General features: G+C 46.2%; 1 protein-coding gene across 1 annotated transcript; it reads right to left on the minus strand.

Annotated features, from left to right (window-relative positions):
* Nucleotides 1-1,988: 1,988 nt before the first annotated feature.
* On the minus strand, nt 1,989-20,210 carry LOC8024127 (cytochrome P450 20A1). The gene is made up of 11 exons (XM_002404394.5): nt 19,856-20,210; nt 19,722-19,771; nt 19,312-19,481; nt 15,634-15,779; nt 12,248-12,415; nt 11,240-11,318; nt 10,455-10,628; nt 9,678-9,801; nt 7,547-7,658; nt 5,268-5,332; nt 1,989-2,449 (listed from the first exon to the last, which is right to left on the minus strand). The coding sequence occupies exons 1-11, from the start codon at nt 19,925-19,927 to the stop codon at nt 2,206-2,208; spliced, it is 1,404 nt and encodes a 467-aa protein (XP_002404438.3). The 5' UTR covers nt 19,928-20,210; the 3' UTR covers nt 1,989-2,205.
* Between the last annotated feature and the right edge of the window lie 182 nt (nt 20,211-20,392).

Here is a 20,392-nt window from a genome sequence, read left to right on the forward strand (position 1 = left end):
TCATGTAAACATTAATCAACAAAAGCCCCACCTTGGCTTCGTAAAAAATTGTTTCTTCCAGCGTAAAATAAGAGACGGCACATTGTTATGCCACCTAGGCTCTGTCTCGTATGTTCAAGGATGTTCAACACTACAAATTTTTCTAGAGAACTACAAATTGGGAAGCCTTCAACTGGCCTCTGTGCATTCTGTAGGTGAACATATCAGTTGCAGTTTATGTTCTCTAAATTAGATTTTTAAAAGGAAAAAAAGCAATGGTCCCAGTGTACGCAAGCGAAAAGCTTGAAAGTATAACTCCTCTACTATGCACGCTACGTTGTTAGCTGCTGTAAATACGGAGGACGACATTTCTGGCCTTCCCATTGCATCAGCATGTGACGCGCCGGATGACGCAGCGAAGAAGTTGTAGTTGATTGTTGACGAAAAAACCCAGCTGTGCCAACCAAAAGGGGAAATTTTGGAGGGGTGGTTCCTACCATTTCGTTTACTTTTGGGCAGTGCTCCAAGTACCAGCAACAACACACCTTGCTCAATGCCTTGGGAAAAAAAAAAAAAAAGGAGCATCTCCACCCGGTCTTCCTTCTCACTCTTTGCTGTTTTTTTTTGTTTTCTTGGGATCTTTCTCTTGTTAATAAAGGCTCGCAGACATGGACTCCAACCTATAGACCGAGCTTGCAGTATGCATTGTACTTCTGCGGGTCGGTTGGCCGCTGGCAAAAAGTGCAAGCTGAATCCGATCGAACATCCGTAGTATCTCTCGTAGAAAGTTTAACATTGTACAACTATATACTTTGTTTCACATCAAGTCTGACTGCATCCAATGTAGCGCTCCAAGAGCCAAAAGAGCGACACGAAAAGTGTATTGTCACGGCGTTCCTTTCTGTGTTCACCATCACCGGTTGAACCATGGAGGTAGGAAGCTTTTCGAGGCGACGACATGACACCACCAGAGGTGAAGCCTGAATTGTGGACAGATGCGCCCCCAACGGTGAAAATAACCACAGCTGTTTTGGTCACTGTTGGGTGCATGTCTCCACACTTCCGGCTTCACCAATGGTGGCATCGTTTTGCCTCCAGAAGCTTCCTACTTCTGTGGGTTACACCGGTTTAACACGGCGAATGCCTCGTGCTCTTGCACTTTTCGATGCGCACGATGGGTCAATGATGGCAGACTCACAAAGACGAGCGCCACGACGATGTACTTTCAATGCCGTTCAATAGGCCCCACCCAGTCGTGGCCGTGGTCGGGCCTAATGTGAAACAGAGCACAGAGCTTGCACGGCTCTTCTAGTTACGTTGCAGCACAAAACTTGAGCGTTGCGATTGTATTGTCTCATTTAGGCAGTTTTGCTAACAAGCGCCGCATCGGAGTTCGGCCGAGACGCGAACCCACCTTGGCACGAGACTAGCCTTGGCCAAATGCCGATGCGGCAATCGTGTTGAATCTTCATGCCTTGCGTCTGCCCCTGGCCTTATCTGGGAGGCGTTTGCCTGCCGCAATGTGCACACCCTCGCAGCCTTCTTCTTCACTCCAGTTCTGTCGGTTCCTAGAAACCTTTAGATTGAGAACAGCATGTTTTAAAAGTCACACTCTCTACTGTTCGCATTTCGTCCATTCTCGGTAGTACCCCTGCGGACATTGGGAGCCGAAACATTCAATCTTACCTTTTTCTGCGTCTGCAATTCCTATCAGCTCCGTTGCCTATCAATTCGTCTAAGTATGGGATTTGGACTTCGCATTCCACTCCTAGTTTGGACCACAGCAATCAAAAGGCGGCAGATAAGTTTAAGTGTGAAGGGGAACCCAGACCTAGCCTAGCTGTTTTTTGTTCAGGGACCCTTCCAGTGTTTCTAAAAAAATTAAGCTTCGACTGATCTACTAAGTGGCACAAAGGACTGCTTCAGCTCGTATTGTCCGCAACAGTACATGTCAGTCTGAACGGCAGCACCCCAGACGTTTGGAATGATTCCGTTCAAAACTCTCTTAATTACATTCAAATATAACTTATTTATTCAAGATCTGCATTCACCTCGAAATGGAAACAACTTTGAAAAGACATCAAAAAAGAAAAATGCATAAAAAAAAAAAAAAAAAAAAGGGAACCCTTAGAAAAACCTATATGGTGCCCCTTGCCTTGGAACGTGAAATTTGAGGTTGGAAGACTCCACATGGTGACTTTCCGTCACAAAATGGAGACTGGTGCCTCAGGGCCTGCGTCGCTCGAGGGTGAGCCAGACCTCGTCGTCAGTCTTGGTGATGAGGGCGAAGGTGGGCGTCACCACCTGGTCCTGGATGAGCCTGAGCTTGAGTCTGTGGCACAGGGTCGCCAGGAACACCGACATGTGCAGCATGCTCAGGTCCTTCCCTGGACACAAGCGCATGCCCGCAAAGCCGAAGGGACAGTACGCCAGCTCCGGGAATTTCTCGTTGAACCGAGAGCTGTCGAACCTGCGGAGATTAAAATGGGGCGAGACTTTGCTAGCTAAAAAATAAACTGCTGCTCCCACCATGCTGATTCTCGAGAAAATGAGTCAGCATTTTGTGCGGCAAACATTTCCGAAACCTCTGTTCTCCCTGGTGCAAGCAGATCAGGTCGCTTAGCGTGCCAAATGCATGAAGGAGAGTGGTCGCACAGGATTGGTAGGTTATAGAGCGACGGCGTGACGCAACACCTAGCAACCGACATCCAGTGGGGAACAGCGGGGCGAGGGCATACTGGGCGCTGCAAGGCGGCGTTTACAGGTTACCCAAAATGGGTTAATATTTTGTAATGAGCCATCCACAGATTGTCGCCATGAATGGTAAGGAGGGAGAGAGGGGGGGGTTAACACACACCCCAGGGATACAACTGCTGTTCCCCACTGTGTGGCGCCGAAATTGGTGAAGGGGGACATAGCCGGTGATCTTCAGTTGCTAGGTGTTATGTCACGGCGTCGCTCCCAATAACCAGCCAAACCAGTGCGGCCCCCATTGCCATGCGTCCTATCGCCAAGCCTCCCGAAATATAAACTCCGCCGCAATCTGTCGGCGCTTGCAGATGTTTCCTAGCCAGTTTCCACAGCCAGTACGGCTGTGGCGTCATCCTGTGGTGACGTTGCAAGCTCCACACCAGTCTTAGGTCAGTGCATGTACTAAAGCACTAATGTTAACACATTAAAAACAAAAAGGAAACTGGCTTATTTAGCTTGTTCTTGACGTCCCGCTTCCTTATACTTTAAACCATGCATGATACGTTGGAATTGGTGATGTAAAAAGCGCTTGCAGGTGCATATTTCTTGTCCTGTCTTCAAAAAACGCAGAACTCGGCAACTATGCATTCTACAAAGTGAGCCAAAAAAAAGATTTTTTTCACTGCAAAAGGAAGTCCGAGAAATGCCCCACCCTTGAAAGATACCCCTCCCTATTTTTTACCATGATTTGCTATTCTTTTAAAAATGCCGAACGATAACTCATTTTTAGTAACTGCAGGGCCCTGGCCAATGGTGACCTCGGCAGAAATGGTCTTGCTTAGTTACGGCGAGAGATAGACAAACATTATTGGCTGGGAAGGACAGCCGTCGTTGGTTCATCGCCCCTCCCTGCAATCACAAGTTTTAACAAATCACAAAATCATTTTTTTTTTTTTACTTTTGTTGCTTTCTGAAAGCTAATCCACTCCTTAGTTTTACCTGATTTGCTTTCGATCTTAGGTGGGCTATTTCTTGGGATATTATGGTATGCATCCCCAAACGCTCATTCTCCGCCCAAGTGTAGTGCTAGTGGTCCGAACCAAATACCAAAGTTTCAGAACTAATTGGTTACCTTACTCAAAAGTTACATGATTTTTTAAAATTTTAGTAAGACAATGGCGGCCGACGGAGCTCTAGAAGGCATGGAGTTAACCAAACTCTTGCCCCAGCTTCAAAGGGGTCACAAAAATTGTTTTATGACTTTCCCTAAATACTGCTCAAAATGAACCCTTCAGGGCCAATTCGCACGTGCGGCGCAGCACTGAGACAATGCAAAGTCTGCCGCATCAGCACCACCGTCGGCACTGAGTAAGCGCCGTATTTTTTGTGTCCCAAGTAGCGGGTCGCATGCAGTGGAGCGCTGATATGCCACAAAGTCAGCATTGTGTTCCTAGTGCCGAGTTGGTGCTTCGGTAAATGTGTGAACAGGCCTTAAAGGCATTGAACTCGCAGAAAGTTTTCTTTTAGAGCGCAGCTCTTAGGCGCACGTTTCCAGCTTGACCGGTGTCGGCGTAACCACGCGTTGGGTTATGGAAAACATGCCATAATGCAACGCGCGGGTCACACATGACCTGCGCGTTGCATTACAAGACGTTTCCCATAATGCTGCCAATAGGGACCCGCACGTTGCATTATGGAAAACGTCCCATGATGCAACACACGGGCCATGACCCACGTGTTGCATCATGGGACATTTCCCATAATGACGCCACAAGGGTCACAAGCGACGTCACGAGGGTTACAAGTGATGTCAAGCGTCACGTCACGGGGGAGAATGAGAGGTTGAGGATGGAGGATAGGGAGGAGGAGGAGGGGCATACCCTCCTCTCTGTACCCTCGGCTCCTTTTCGTCAAGAGCTGCACCCTAATTTGGCATTACAGGGAGTTCTATACGTCTCATTTTTTACAGCGCCTGCTAAAGCAGATAAATAATAAAAAAACACTTTGCCAAAAAAATAGAAAGAAATTAGCGCAATGTCTCTTTTAGACGAAAACAAAAATATTGCTCCTCCACGGCCATCTAGAGTGTTACAATGTACTCTTATTGCACGACGTGCCAAAACAGACGTGTGTTTCACAATCAGTTTTCACTCAAAACGAATCTTGCAACATTAATGTTACTAAAAAAATTAATTATTTTTATGGTTAGTAAAGTTGGATATTACTCTTAGATGTCACAACTATAAAAGAGGGCAAAATTATAGAGGCAGCCTGGACACAAATTCCGACAGTTCTCCGCCACCGCAACAAGGACTGTGCCGGCGATTGTCTACCGTTCAGAGTGAGTCTCCTATAGTCAATGGTAAGGCGAGAACGGCAGGGAGCAGCTTCAGTTGTCCCACCTCCACCGCTTCCTTCTTTCGACAACCCTTCGACACCTCTACACTTTGAGTGCAGGCACGCAGCCAAAGCACAGTGGAAGGCATGAAGCGTGTGCTGCAGGCTGGGCGTCCGAAAGATGCGCACTCCCCTTCTCATTTTGTCGGCGAGTACACAGCGGGTGTGGCCCTCTGCTCGTGATCGACAGCAGGACATACCTGTGTGGCACCTTCCAGTGGGCTTCCTCGTGCAGGACCACACCAAGGGCCTGTATCACTGGTGTCTGGGGAATGAAAAGAGAACACACACGTTGGTCAACATTCACTGGCACCGCAGAAGCGAGCTAGTGTTGTGCGGGGTGCGACAATATGAGCTGGCCCAGCAGCATTTGGCTGGGGTGGCAGAAAAAGCCAGGTGGGGAGCCTGGGTACGGTGGCCTTTAACGCCGAAATTATTTATGCATTATGTTGCACGACCAAACAGTGCCGGCAACAAAACACAAAAATAATTTTAAAAATAAAAAAATAAAACGGGAAAAGCGAGTTGCATAAAAAAAAAACTCGATCCATAGAATAAGGTTAATCAAGCAAAAAAAAAACCCCCACTAAATTCAGGTAAAAAAAAAAAAATTAAAAAAAAAAAAAAAAAACTGGAAAAGCAATAACGGCGAAAGGAAAAAGGTAAATAAGAATAAGGTGTTCAAAGTGGAATTGCTCAACCGTTGTCAACACACAACTTGATGAAAACTTTTTTTTTTTTTTGCTTATTTTATTTTGGGGTTAAGCAGTCGCGCAGCAACAGCAGTGTTTGGGGAAAGAGTGCACGCTACCGTTCCAACAGCAAACACTCCTTGCCCTCCCTACGTGCGCACATGCTGGCTTGGCGGTCTGCCAGCCCCGCAACACAAGCTATGTGCTCGCCGTCGGCGCAATGTGACCGAAAGAGAAGCGACGGGCGGCCCCGTTTTAGTTCGTTATATTGAGTGTCCCTGCCATGGGAGCTCGATACAGAAAAACAATGCTCCTATACTATTACATGTGATTTTCAAACGGATGTTTGGACTGTTCGGTATTAACAATAATTCGAAATATCCGGGTGTGATGTAACCGGGCTCGACTGTGGAACGTAACATTGTATCAGTAACACCGACAAGGTTTGACCAGAGGAAAATTGGTGCCTCCCTCGCCGGAAAGAAAAGGGAGGGGGTGATGTTTTTTTGGTTTTTCTTTGCCCGATTCCCCAAAGGTCATTCCTGTGATTCCCACACTGCCTGGCAATAGTTACGGGGAGAAATTCGGCTTGGAATGGTGGGAGGAATCATGCCCGTCTTTTTAGACTTGGGCTAGGTGGCGCAAGCTACTACCCGTTACAAAGGGTATAGCCATTAACATCCATCCAACCATCTAGCCATGTAGAGAGAGTCTGGTCAACGGGAGTGGAGCGGCAAAAGTGGCGGCGCCACCAGCACAGCATATTTCCTTTGTGGTGAAGTTGCGAAGTAAGAATGTGCTAGGATGACCTTGAAGGATTCGCGTCGTGCAGCACAGGTATTGTTTTGTTTCCGAATGATGCTGGAAGTACATGAATGTATAATTGTAAAAGAGTTATGGAAAAGGGGAGTTTCAAGGTGCTGAGTGCATTTACTGAGCCAGGAAAGGTGACACTGAAGAGAAAAAGTTTCTGAAACATGAGGCGCAACTGCGAATGTGGGGTGCACGTTTGGGGTTAGGGTCAAAACTCCCACGGAGCCGAATTCTCATTTTTTATAGTCCCCTCCACCGTGGCCACGGCAGCGGTCGCTGTCGCGGGTGCAGTTAAAAGATAGTTTGAGTGTGTTCTGGATGGTCGTCGTCTGGATGTCGCCGTGACGACGACACGTGTGTTGCTCACTCAGTTACGAGGGGTCGCAAATTTCAACTCTAGAGTGCTGAAATGGCATACTTGAATACATCCTTCCCAAGAAATTGTGATTGAAGGGTATTTGTTAAGCTCATTGCTTCTGCTTGGGGCATATTTGTGGTTAGTGGTTGGTCCCAAGAGCTGTCAATCATCATGCCCGAGGTCACTGAAACAATTTCAGCCAATGAGGTGCCTATTTTCCCATACCGTTACGAATTAATGACCAAACTCTCCACATAAACGGCTTGGTGACACCCTACCCTCTACAGGTGTCGCTTTACCACAGTGCAACCAAGCCACAGAAGTGAACTCAGTGGAGCCAAACTATAAAAACCACTGTAATAAAAAAAAAAAAAAAGTTGAGCTGGATTGACAGTTTTATAAAAATAATGTTTTTCTTCCTGTTAATTTTTTTCTCTAACCATAAGAACAAAAAAGATGCTTGTCAGTCAAGACTATGCGGCGGAGACAGCCAATATATTTTTTCTCGACTAAGCGCGGCCCAGTTCTGCTCCACCCCCCCGGTAGCAGAAAGGGAACGTCTTAGAGCCCTGTTCTACGGCTGTTGACGTATGCCAAAGCGTGGCTCGAGCCTTGCCTTCTTGGGGATGACGTGACCAGCAATCTCCACATCCACATCCTGGCACCGGGCCGTCCACGGTTCAACGGTTGCGGTGCGTAGGGTCTCCTTGATGGTCTTCTGAAGGTTGCTGCAAAAAAAAGAAAAAAAAACATCTACTCTTACACGTTTAGTAACAACACTTCAGGCACCTTAAAGGGACACTGACACGCAAATTCATTTTTTTTTATTATCCGAAACGATTAAAAACGATGCTTGGACATTACCTCCAAAATTCGAAACTTGGGAATTCAGTATTTGTGAAGTAAAAAAAACAATTTCCAAATGCCGCATTTGAAGTTCCCGTGTGATCTGCGCCAGTGTAGTGACGTAAATATTGAGTGGCCCTGCGAGTCGACTTTCTTTCGTGCCTCCGCTCCAAATGTGTGCGTGTAATGCCGCCGCGATTCGAAGCGAGGTGGTGAGAAGCGGGAGAAAAAAGCCCCGGCGCACTGGGGAAAACCGGTTTCTTTTGTGCGTGCCATGCCGCCTGCCTATCGCTGCAAGCAGACAATGCTTGACGTCTTGCCGCTTCTGCGTGGAAGACTGCCCTGGCGGAGTTAAACCAAAACAACGATACACAGACACCAAACCCAGTTGTTTTAACCGTTTCACGATTTCCTTTTTGAATTCTGAGAGGTCGTTGGGCACCTAAAAATAACCACTTCGTCCGACTCACCGATCAGCCATGTTTTCCGAGGGAGGATACAAATCCAGGAGGCAACATCACAACAGACTCAGATTTTTGGTATTTAAAAAAGAAGGGCCGTAGTGCGTTCACAATTGCGTTAAAAAACATGTTTCACGATTGCCGTTGTTAAAGGAGCTGTGCAACGATTTTAACGTTGAAAGAATTGGCATTTTCTGCTTTTGATATTGTTCACTGTGTCACAAATGGCAGAAAACACACCTCCTTTCATCGAAATGTTGCGATTCCGCCGCGTAATAGCGAGGCAAAACTTGGAATATTTCCCGACCTGCAGCCACGAGCGGTGGCCATGAGAAACAAGCGGCGTGACGTCACTTGGGTAGTTGTAAGAAAGATAGCAGGCTGTGCGAATACCTGCTCGATAAAAGGTAACTTTTTTTTATAAATCTTGTCGTTCCAACATATATATAAATGCGTCAAAACCCTGGTATCGTCGACAAAACTTTTATTATACGGAGTTTTAGTGGCGCCATCTATCCTAGGTCCACAAAACCGCGAACAGCCGCCAAAAGCCGGAGGGGCAGGGGGACAGCGCCGGACAGGCAAGAATGGGTGGTCACGCGGTCGCGAGCGCATGGGTTCTCGCTGCTCGCTGATGGCTCTAAAGAGAGAACTTTCCCGGAACTATGCGCCTACTCAAGTGACGTCACTGTGCACGTGACCCGGAAAACGATGCACGAGTTGAGAGGCGGCAAAAACCTGGATCTTTTTCATTTTTTTTTAATAAAAACTAGGGTATCCAGGCAAAATCTGTTTTCTGTAGTTCACTGCAGAAGTGTCGGGCATCAACTTCCACAATTATTTAAGCAAAGCCCTGAAATTGTTGCACAGCTCCTTTAAATGTTATAGAAATGTCGCCTACAAATCTTCTAAACTTCATATTTGACGTCACGAGTCAATCAAAAGAAGCAAGGAGGTGAAGAGCAGAAGAGAAAAACACCAAAAATAAAAAGGCGCATGTGCGCGTGGGGAAATTTTTTTTTTTTTTTTTCAATGCGGTATTTTTTTGCATGCCTATGACTACAATTTGCATCATTTAAGACAATAAAAAAATACGACCTTTGGGGTGTAGTGCCGCTTTAATGTTGCCAGTTGACCGAAACTTAGTCTGAAATCGCAGGAAACGCATTTCCGTCCCCTAGAAAAGTTAGGACAGCCCGTGACAAAGCAAGAAGTTATTACTTGAGATCCCTGACAACGTATCCAAAGTTTGGGAAGTCACATTTTTTTTAAACAATCGCCAATGGTGTTCGCTCTGCACTAGACAATTGCTGAATGAAGTGTCGATACCCTAAGTGTCCCGTTGGTGACTCTAGTTAGCGACATCTGTCCTTGTTCATGCTTGTCCATTCTGATTTGTTTCAACCGAAGATAAAGTAACAACATGAGAGCAGAACACACCTGAGCTGCATGAAATCTTGCAGCTTCAGGGGAGCCTCCTTGCTCATCAACTTGTCTGTCTCTTTCGCAATGGTGTCTTGCACGTCCGGATGTGTTGCCAGGAAGTACAGAGCCCACGTCATAGCTGTCAAAAAAAGACAATGCTTGTTAAAAAAAAGGAAAAAAAAAAAACGCTTATGTTTTTTTTAAAATAACATTTAGGAAGCTAAGTTTATAATATACTTTACTGTGTTGTTGATCTTTCTATACACATACACATCTCTGTAGTAATAGATGAACAACATTGACAACATTGCCACCGACACCAAGTTTTCAAATAAATTGTGACTCAACCAGCAGGAAAAGGTTAGGCAAGAACTGTGGGGTTACACACGCAAAAGTAGCACGAGTTCAAAACTTGCAAAACAAGTTCCTAATTTGTTTTGTCGGGCCGCAAAAACGAGAAGATAAGCCACTTCAACCCAGGTGCTACGAAAGCAAATTTCTGGATTATCATATACCAGCAAACGAAAAAGCTGTACAAGTATCAGTGAGTCGTGTGAAGTCGCACCAGACTAAAGTGTGACATAGTGACACACAACACCAGTGTCACTGTGCATCAATTATATACCAATTGAGGTTGTCCTGCCAAATATACCAGGAACACGCCTCCTTCTAAATTTAGCGGAGAAATTTAGCCGCTTTAAATTTAGCCATCGAGGTGCTTGCAGAAGGGACGCAGAAGGTATCACAGTTTGGTGACACTAGAAACGCCATTGCATTTAAAACACAACTTACCCGAGACAAGGGAGTAGCTCTTAAGGGCAAAAGTGACGCAGTCGTCAAGTGCCACTTTGTCTGACACGCTTCCATCTGAAAGGACGTCTGTGAGCGTCTTCGGGCCACTGCCTTTTTTGGACCGGGAGCTATTTTCCAGGGCTTGCTTCAGCAGGCTCCTCAACTTTTTGGCAGCTGCACAACACCGGTAGACAAAGAAATTGAGCTGTCCTGTGTCAATCCATAGCAGAGTCACACAGCCATAGCTACGACACGTCACGGTGAAGTCGTTGGGCATAGGCGCGCGTTCATGCATTGTGGGGTTCGTGAAGAAAAGTGTTCTGACCATTTTGTTCCGAACGCTTTTGTTTCTTTCTTGTTCTGGAGAGCGTGAATGCATCTCCCAGCATGAGCTCTTGACATTGACAGTGCGTTAACATTTTGTTATCGGCAACATTTTTTTATTTTTTTATTTTCAAGAGAGTGTGTGCAGTGGGCTTTGGGTACTACAAAAACCCAACGTATGGAGCTGGTTATTAACGTTGTGGCATAGCTCAGTGGTAATGCTGCCGCTTCGCACGCAGCGAACTTAGCTTTGATTTTCGCGAATGAGGGGAAATCTTTTTCGAGGATGTGCATCGATGAGGGACGCCCTAGACCAGGGGTGGCCAAACTGCTGCTCTTCGCGTGTTAAAGTGCGGCTCGCAGCTTCCTCCCCTAAGTTTAATATTAATAGAATGTGCAAACTAGTCCAAGTACCAACCTTACTAAAATAGCAGATTAGAGATATAAAGCATTTTGGGCACCTTCTTCATACTTCTTGGTCCTAGGGCTGTCAGGGTCTGGGACCATGCCACCAGCCATCTCTTCCAGTTCCTTGACACACTAAACAAGGATAGAAAAAGGGATCCTCAAGACAGACATCTACAACTAAATGCCTGTGCGGAAATAAGTTATCAGCATAATGGTAGCCAACTGTAAAAACTGGCATTCTCTTTCAATCCTTTTACTCTGGATCATCATGGGACCCCAAATAATGATGTCGTAGTACATTTCACCGGAAGCTACATAATCAGTATTCTATTATATTCTGTTCATCTCTAAACTGACAGTGTGGTAAAGCTATGTGCTCGTTGGAACAGTCATACGTCCTTTCTCCATATGATCATGCTCCCACCCATGCCCATGTGCACAAAGCAGGGTCAGGTGATGCGAGGGAGGTAGTTGATTGGTCCCGTTGGGGCACATAGCTCCCACCGGACTGTCAGCTCAGGTGTGAACAGAGTACAGTACCTGCACTTCAGCTGCAATCACTTTTCATCCTTTAACTATTGTTGGAAAACATACTAACCAATATATGCTGTACCTCAGCATGCAATTGAGCACTTAATCAATGAAATACCATCGAAGGCATCACATTTCAATGCATCACATCACAAGAGACCAATTTTGGGGGTTTTACGTGCCAAACCAACGAAGGGCATCTGGCACGTTCAAACGAAGGGCTCAGGATCCTTTCCGACCACAAGGATATTTGGACGTGCAACTGAAATGTCAGTTACGCGGCAGCTTTTCCGCAATAAACCTCTGCCACAGTGCGGGCAGCTCTGCCGGGATTCGAACCCGCCAACTAGGGATCTGTAGGTTGGTACTTTGCCTCGGAGTCACTGAGGTGGCTCCTCCTTTCAGTTTCAAAAGCTATTAATTTTTTACCCCCCCCCCCCCCCCCCCTCTTGCTCGTCGTTAAATGCATGTTCAACGTATCAGGTACTAGACTTGCAGTTTGTCACCAATCACATTCAAATGCAACTCACCAGCTCAAAGGCCCTACTGAACTCCAAGACATGTTTGTCGTCAAAGAAATAGTCGCCAAAGAGTAGACGGGTGCAGGTCTTCATGCAGAGTGCATACATGTATTGGTAGATGGGCACGTGCTCTTCCGCAGGTAGACTCTCCCAACGATCCACCACTTCGGCGCACATCTGAGAAACCCAGATAAGATGAAACAAAAGGTCACCTGGGTTGTTTGTGTGCCTTCAGACACTAAATTTTCTCGATCTATGGCACAAAGCAATTTAGTTATTGGGCGCGTTAAGTCCGTGCTCCGGAGTGAGAGGGTTCGGCACTCCATTCACTAAACGGACAGGAGTGCCATGGGAGACTGACACGCCAGCGTGCTCTTCATGTACAGAAGTTTTCTCGGAGCGTGAGTGAATTAGTGCTCCGTGACCTCAACATCACGTTTACAAAACAAGATGGCTGCGCTGACAGAAACATTGCCGAGGAGAGGAAGGGTGCGGTCAAACTGCTGCACCTTTTCAGTTGAATAGTGCTTAATCTTGCAGGTAAAAACGACTTGATTTGAAACCCAATACAGCTAGCAATTAGCGTTCTAGAAAAGGTTTGTTTTTGCATCTCACCTGAAAACTAATCCACCCATCAAACAGTAGCGTGCCGATAGCATAGTGACCGAAACATTATTCAGATAATAGGGTTACCAACTCTTCAATTAAGGAAGTTGGGATGGGGGGGTCAAGGCGAGGGAGAAGGGAGGCACAGTGGCGTTTATACAAATGATGATGATAACAGGCCCAACACCAGTGTCGTCTGCCCCGATTTCCGACTTGCCATGGCTTGCATGCTAAAGTGGCTAAAGCCTCTCCCAGTCAACGCTAGCCACCGCAGCATTGCTTTGTGCAATTCGTGCTTCGCAGGTTAATTGGACAACCTGGACCTAATTCGGGACATATAGTTGCCTTGACAGGGACGATGCGGGACGCTTAAAGGGGCCCTGCAATGACTTTTTGACTGGTTTTAATTTGCACCGAACCTGAGCGCACTGAACGCAGTAACTTAATGAAACTTTTCTTTTCTCAAATTTCGCCTTATTTTAAAAGTTATAGGCGAATTAGAATTACAAAAACAAGCAAAAAATAACCTCCTTCATGACGTCTTAGGTCCTGGCTTGAGTGGCCGTGAACTAGAGGAGGAGTAGTGAGCTCATCGAGCGTTCACGGTTGCCGCACTCCGGGTCGACGGCTCGAGAGGGCGCCACTAAAGCATGTGTTGGATAGGCTCTATGAAGCAAGCGGCCGGGGCGGCTCGCATTGATTTTGCTGCGCGATTAAAGACTATTTCGGCATAACACTTCATTGGCCACAAACCACAGCAAACACGGGGTAAAGATCAGTTCAGAACGGGAGTCACATCGCGCTGCCATGCCGCCAAATGGCCAAATCGCCAGCGGGGCCCGCGCCGAAGGCCTTCGGAACGCTCGGAACCGGTGGGATCGTCGAGCCGGTATACGACCAGAGCGCCGCCGCGTACATCCGGGACTTTTCTGTGCTGGCCCTTCGTCGTAGCCTCATCCCACTAGTTCTTTCTAGTGTGCGCCGTTTTTTGCGCTGCTTGGTGGCGGGTATGTCGGCGGGTCTTTTCTTGTTTCCGTACTTTATAAACTGTATTTGTTTCTTTTCTGATCTAAAATACTGAACAAAAACTTCTTTTATAAATAATTGAAACAGTTTGCGCCACTTATATTTTCTATTTCGACTACGAAAAAACTTTTAACGACTCTGACCAGTAATGAGCCTAGGACCAAAGACGTCACATTTTGCGCGTTTTTGGTACCGCGGGTCGCCCTCATCGGTGGAGGTGGTTTCCGCGTCGTCCGGTTAAAATATGACGCACTGATATTTAGTTACTCTCTCCGTGCCCGCTGGCTTGTCCGAACCCTAAGAGACGTGGAAACCGCAAAAAAGGTAGTTGCTTAAATATGATTGCAGGGCACCTTTAATGAAAAGTCAGGACAGTTTCGCAAAATCCGGGAAGGTTGCTAACCCTAGATGAGAAGATAGCCAGACCGCAGCCCCTTTTAGAGTGCTTAGCCCGGAAAACGAAGATACTTCGATTGGAAAGTAAAAATGTTAGTTGACGTTGCGGAAAAGGTATGTTCATGCATCTCGCCCGAAAATGAATTGACAATCCATCTATTTAATGGTGGTGGGCCGGTATATAGTGCATCTGACAAGTAGTTTTTTTGCATCAACAAGCGAGTTCAAGAATGTTGTCTTTCATTTAAATCTGAGCAGGATGGATGGTCAATAAATAGATTGGTCAATGAAACCGTCTGCATATGTGCTAAAAGCGAGTCTCAAAACCTTTCATAAGGTAACCGTTTCTTTTACCTTATACAGTGCAACTCCACACGGGCCTTAATTAATTTACCTTCGTAATAATTTCGGCTTCTGCTAACCGCATCCACGAGATGCCGGATTCATCATAACCGTGCAGTCGGAAATGGCTCATGCGGCTCGTTGATAGTTTCAGAATATCCCGCTCCTGTACGCTATGCTCCATTTAGTTGCTGCACTTGAGTATGAAACTCAGAGCATCGGTGTAAGAGTAAAGAATGCGGACTTAACGCACCCATTGGTGGCAGCAAAAGGTATTGTTAATTTGTGTCTTCAGTCTTGAAGCAGAACACTTGCAAAACTAAAAGACCAAAAAGCATTATTCTCTCTTAGTCTAACACAATCTGAAGTTGCTGTACAAAGGTAGTCATACAATTTTTGTTTCTTCCACACAAGCATTTAAAACTGGATTCTTAAAAGCTTTCAGACTTTCCACTCTGGTGAAGAAGGAAGAACAGCGAAGCTGTACTGTAGTAAGAATGAAGTAATGACCGCCCGCAAGTCAGCAAGCCAAAGTGGAAAGGCTGGAAAGGTTGCCGCCATGTAAGAGCAAAGGCGGCAACCAGATAACCGGCAAGCTGGTTGTCTGGTTGCCGCCGTCGCTTATAGATGGTGGTAGCTGTCCAAAGTGTTGTGTCGACATTTGCTTGCTGGCGGACACGATCCTGGGGAAACTAGCCCTTAACAGCTTCACTGTAAAAAGAAATTCCTGTTCTACTTTCTATCTGCACTGTTTCCAGACTGGCCCATTTCATTGCAATGGGTCTGTGCCGCACTGTACTTTTTAGAATTCAACATGAACAGGTGGGTAACCATTTTTGGACTCTGCCACACCAGTGGGCACAATATATAATTGTTGGTTCAGGGCCAAAGTGCTCCAAGCTACTCCCTGCAATCTTTGGTTAGCGTCTTTCATAAGCAAATACAAACCTTGCATTCCCCTGTTTACTTTTGCAACCTTGTTTAGTCGCCAAACCAACTTTAAGCGATAATGAGTAGCAGCACACCTTCTGCAAGGGACCGACGAAATCGTTGATGCGGTCACCCGTAAGGACGTCGTCCAAGCGCCTGCGCCTCTGGCGTGCTTCTGCGCCATTGGCGAACAGGATGCTGTCTGCTCCAACCAGGTCGCGATACAGCTCGAAGAGATCCGCTGCAAAAGTAGAATTTGTTCCAATATTTACATTTTGAATGTGATCGACTGCATTTCGGCAGCTTATGACAAGATGCTATCGCAACCAATAGCCGCACAATACATTGTGGTGGAACACAACAAAATGTAAATGCCTTCACTAGCTTTAAGAGTTTGCTGGGCATGCAGACGTTCACAAGATACAAGACTTTTGGGACATCATATGTTGAATTCTTGGACAGAAACACCTCATGATGGCACATCTGAAGTTAAGTGCAAGTTGAAAAGCCCGTAATTTTGATAGCCTGAAAAGTGTTCAGTGGATGCACACCAGGAGAAAAGTAGCAACACAAAAACTCCTTACCAAGCAAATGGCATCAGGGTGCATATACTTTCAAAAGATCTATAGCTAGCATATCAAAACAACCACAGATATCACAAGACAAAAACATTAATTTGGTCAATCATACATTTTTAAGTGTGAATTGGTTAAATAAACAGTTGTATGGTTTAACTGCATGGATGCAATGAAGTTTCCAATGATGGCAATTTTTGTTCTTGGCTTATGGGGTTCCGTGATTTCGGATAAATTTAAAAAAAACTCCAAAAAACATTGGCTGGTAGAATTTTCATCAATTCACATTTTGTGAAAGAGATTCTTCATTTTGGCACAAAAAGTACAATGGACCTTTTGGCGAATATGTGCTGCCACCTGGACACGCGACTGGGTTCGAGGCTAAGTGGCGCGAAACAAACGCGCGCGCAAGGCCTCTTCCACCCGTTCCACACCCAAAATGTCAGCTACATCCTATTCACCCATTGAGGCGCTGTGACCTAGATACGGCTCCCTCAAACTCGCCTTTGTCCCCATCCTGCGTAATCTTCCGCCCCGAAGTCGACACATGGAAACCGTCTTCCCTCTCTGCTCGGCCAGAAGGAAGAGAGAGAGGGTACTGGAACTATTTACTCTCGAACCAATATTTCTACAAAAGGTCCATTGCGACAAGGATAGAAAAAAAGCTGCCTGTTATTCACTTGACACATTCCAACACACCTGAATCCTGGCCCAAGTGGTATGAAAATATATATGTATAGATAGACCTATTTTATACACACGAGGACACAAACACATATGTATTTATTTTATACATGTATATATCATTTCAACCATGTAGGTTAAATACAGCAGCATGAATTAAAATATGCCATAGTGATGATATAAAGAAAAAATGAGGATAAATGAATCTGCAAAAATTGATTTAAAAACCACAAAAGAAAACTTAGAATGTAACAGAGAAAAGAATATAAAACAAATTTGCAAAAAATTCACGTAAAAATCACTATAAAAGAGACTACGATGTAAAAAAAAAGTTGTATAAAACGGGTCTCTCGCTTCTATAAAAACACAACCTTTCCTTCCTCTAAGAAGCTCAAATGGTATAGTTGAAATTGGAAACCGGAACAGTGGGTTTGGGAAGCTCATTCTCTCTTGTCAAATGTCTTGTCGAAAAGCTTACCAGCGAGTGTTTTTCGGGGTTTATTGGATTTATCCAAAAGCCAGAACCCCAGTTGTAACTTACCATTCACAATGAGCAATAAGAGAGGACAGTGAAACGGTTTGTACGCATTTCAGACGATTCCTATTCATGCCAATGTTTGCTGCCGACACTATGAGCCCTGAGAACATGGCGTGGCACCACCTGACGGGCCTATCGTCGCGATGTAGGATGGGGGATCATGTGACCGTGTCCTGCAACCTGCGTCAGGGGTGGGTGTCTCGGTCTTCTCGTTTTTTAATACTATGGGTGTTTAAGGCTTCTTTTAACCTAATTTTTCGTTTCACTACTCGACCCCATCAAGTTCCTTAATCAGTTACCGTACGAGTGCCTCCAGGGAGCCGGTTTCAGACGAGCAAGGAACCGGTTGCTGCAACCAACTTGTTGTCGTTTTCGGCGGCTGTTTCGCACACAGATGCTGACAAAGTGCAACCTACCGTTGAAGGTAAGCAAATCTTTTCAACTTCTATTCGACCGGGCACCCTGTTACAACTGCGTATCCCTTTTCAGTTGTGCTGCCTGTAAGCAGCATCAATGCGTACGTGGACAAGGCCCACGAAACATCCCGGCTGTTGCTTGAGGGCGAAAGAGATCTTGAAGCGGGACAGATGTTCTCCTGCAGCCTCAAGGAGCTGGATAAGGATTGCTAAACGTTCATTGGATTCATTCTCAATACATCGGCACTCAGTTAGAACCTGCATGAGCTGAAGATAACACTGGATGGATGAATGATGCAATGCACGGATGCGTGGCATCACTCTCTGCGGAAACTTTTTGCGTCTGTCGCTGACGAGCAAAATGCGAACTCAGTTACAACCTGCACGAGCTAAAGATACACTTGATGGATGAATGGTGTAATGCACAAATACGTGGCATCACTCTCTGCGGAAACTTTTCGCGTCTGTCGCTGACGAGCAAAATGCGAGATAGCGCCGATCTCCGACGTGCGCCAACGAATTCCCCCTCCCTCTCTCCCTCCCCCCCCCCCCCCTCCCCACCACTTTTGTGGAGGTTCACTAAAATGACTTTAGAGCACTTACCGAACATCTTCGCTCCAACCGCATACACGAAGCTTCATCTCAAAAGTGCTTGCTGCACACTGTTGAACTCTTAGTTTAATTTGCCCATTCTCAACTTCACAAGCCACTCCATGTGCAGCTGCTTCTTCTTGGGGTAGATGTGGATGCAGATGTTTTGGTCAGTCACGGAACTGCGGCATTGCGGCACCGAACAGTACTTTCTCATTGCTCCCTGAGCTCGACAGCTGCCGAAGCCAATCCAAGCGTGTACTGATCAGGCTTCAAACACACAAAAAAACAAAGTGAAAGTACCAAATGCGTAAGTACCGAGCGAACGGTTTCTGAAGAAACCTGGCCAAAGCAAGGCTTAATAGCTGGCTGTATCACGTGATACCTCATCCTAGTCACGGTTGAGCGATCACAGCGCTCCAATCAATCCCACTCGGGGCCAATAGACGCCTCGCAGCAGCTGCGCATGGGCGCCATAACCGACCTTTAGTTTCTGTTTCCTCGTATTCCGTTTACTTCACTTCATTATTCATTACTATACAGGCCAGGTTATTGACATTCTAAATTCTACTTTGTCTTTTTCCTCAGCATTGGCCTTTGTGGAGGCTAGTCAACACTCGTTTCAGTGGCTCGGTATCTCGGTAAAAAAAAAAGAGAAGGACAGCAAAGGTGGCTGTAATCTGGCACATGCGTGAAGCATCGATACTTTATACTGCGCATATTGCCACGGCACACAAGGCACAAGGATGACGTAGCCCAGCATGTAATGCAGTTGTGAAATCACTGCTCATATTAAAGACCGGTCTCAGCTGTCATTGAATTAGTCACCTGTAGCATGAAACCGGCGTCATCATACCTTGAAGGCACACTTAACTTCACACAGTCTAAGGCATTTGGCATCCAATTTGCTTTTCTTTGCGTGTAGACAGGGATCTGGTTACGACATGTCACATGCAGCTAGCACATTACCGGGCTTGTCGAAGATGTGCGTTTGCGTTTTGAACAGCTCCGCATCACCGATGCTGATGACAAGCTTTGTGCCCATCCAGAACGAAGTGATTGGTCCATGGTCCTTGTGCAACGAGAGCAGGAAATTCTTGAGTCCCCCTGCTTGGACAATGTCTCCAACATTGCCTTCCCTACAAAAAGAATCATTGCATGCCATCATTATGCAGCGTACACCAACTTATGTTTCTGACGTCACGCCATGGCACTGGCTGTCGGACGGAGCATGCGCAGATGCCTCGCTCTTCGGAAACCGGGTTCCTGCGCGTGCGCAGTGCCCGCCGGTCCCCAAGGAAAATGCACTTGGACGCTCAGTGAAAACAAAACTGACGGAGTGCGCCCAAATAGTGGGAGGGAACGAAAGATTGGCATACTTTGGATCCGACGGGTCGATACCAGGAATGGTCGTCTGTTTGCTAGAGCCCTACAATGACAAGGCAACAGCTCGTGAGCACTCAGCAATATTTGTTTGTCAGCAACTGAATTCGGCAAGAAAAACGAAGCTTACCGGGTAGAGATAGACGACGAGCATCAGCAGAAAGACAACGAAACACACGGCAAATATTGCAAACTCTAACATGCTTGATTTGAGGCTAGCACTGGCTAGCACGAGAAATGCAAACACTCGCGACGTTAAAATGCGACGAATAAAGAAAAAAAAAACAACAACACACGCGTTTATCGTTTTGGTGGGTTTCGCGTGTCCACACCGTCCACACGTCCACACAACATGCGCGTTCAGTGCGTTCAGTTGAGGCTTCGGAGTAAGAGGTAAGAGTCGGTGACTCTCGCCTCGCGATGTCAAAAAGCCCACACGCTCGTGCTGGGTTGTGCGGCTTGCGCACGCAACCACGCAACTCCCGGGGTTTGCGAGTCAGACGCGCCGTGGACGCGCCAGTGGACGCGCCCAATGGTTGGGTAATTCAGTCATTAGGTGGCGCACGCCGCCGCCCGATTTATTAGCTGTATAGATCCATTCATAACTGAGTCGAATGATACCAATGATACACACAACCATGCTCCATGACTCAAAACGTTGGTATTC

The sequence above is a fragment of the Ixodes scapularis genome, unplaced genomic scaffold (genome assembly GCF_016920785.2).
Source record: "Ixodes scapularis isolate PalLabHiFi unplaced genomic scaffold, ASM1692078v2 PGA_scaffold5__190_contigs__length_132052651, whole genome shotgun sequence".
In the NCBI taxonomy this organism is placed as follows: domain Eukaryota; kingdom Metazoa; phylum Arthropoda; class Arachnida; order Ixodida; family Ixodidae; genus Ixodes; species Ixodes scapularis.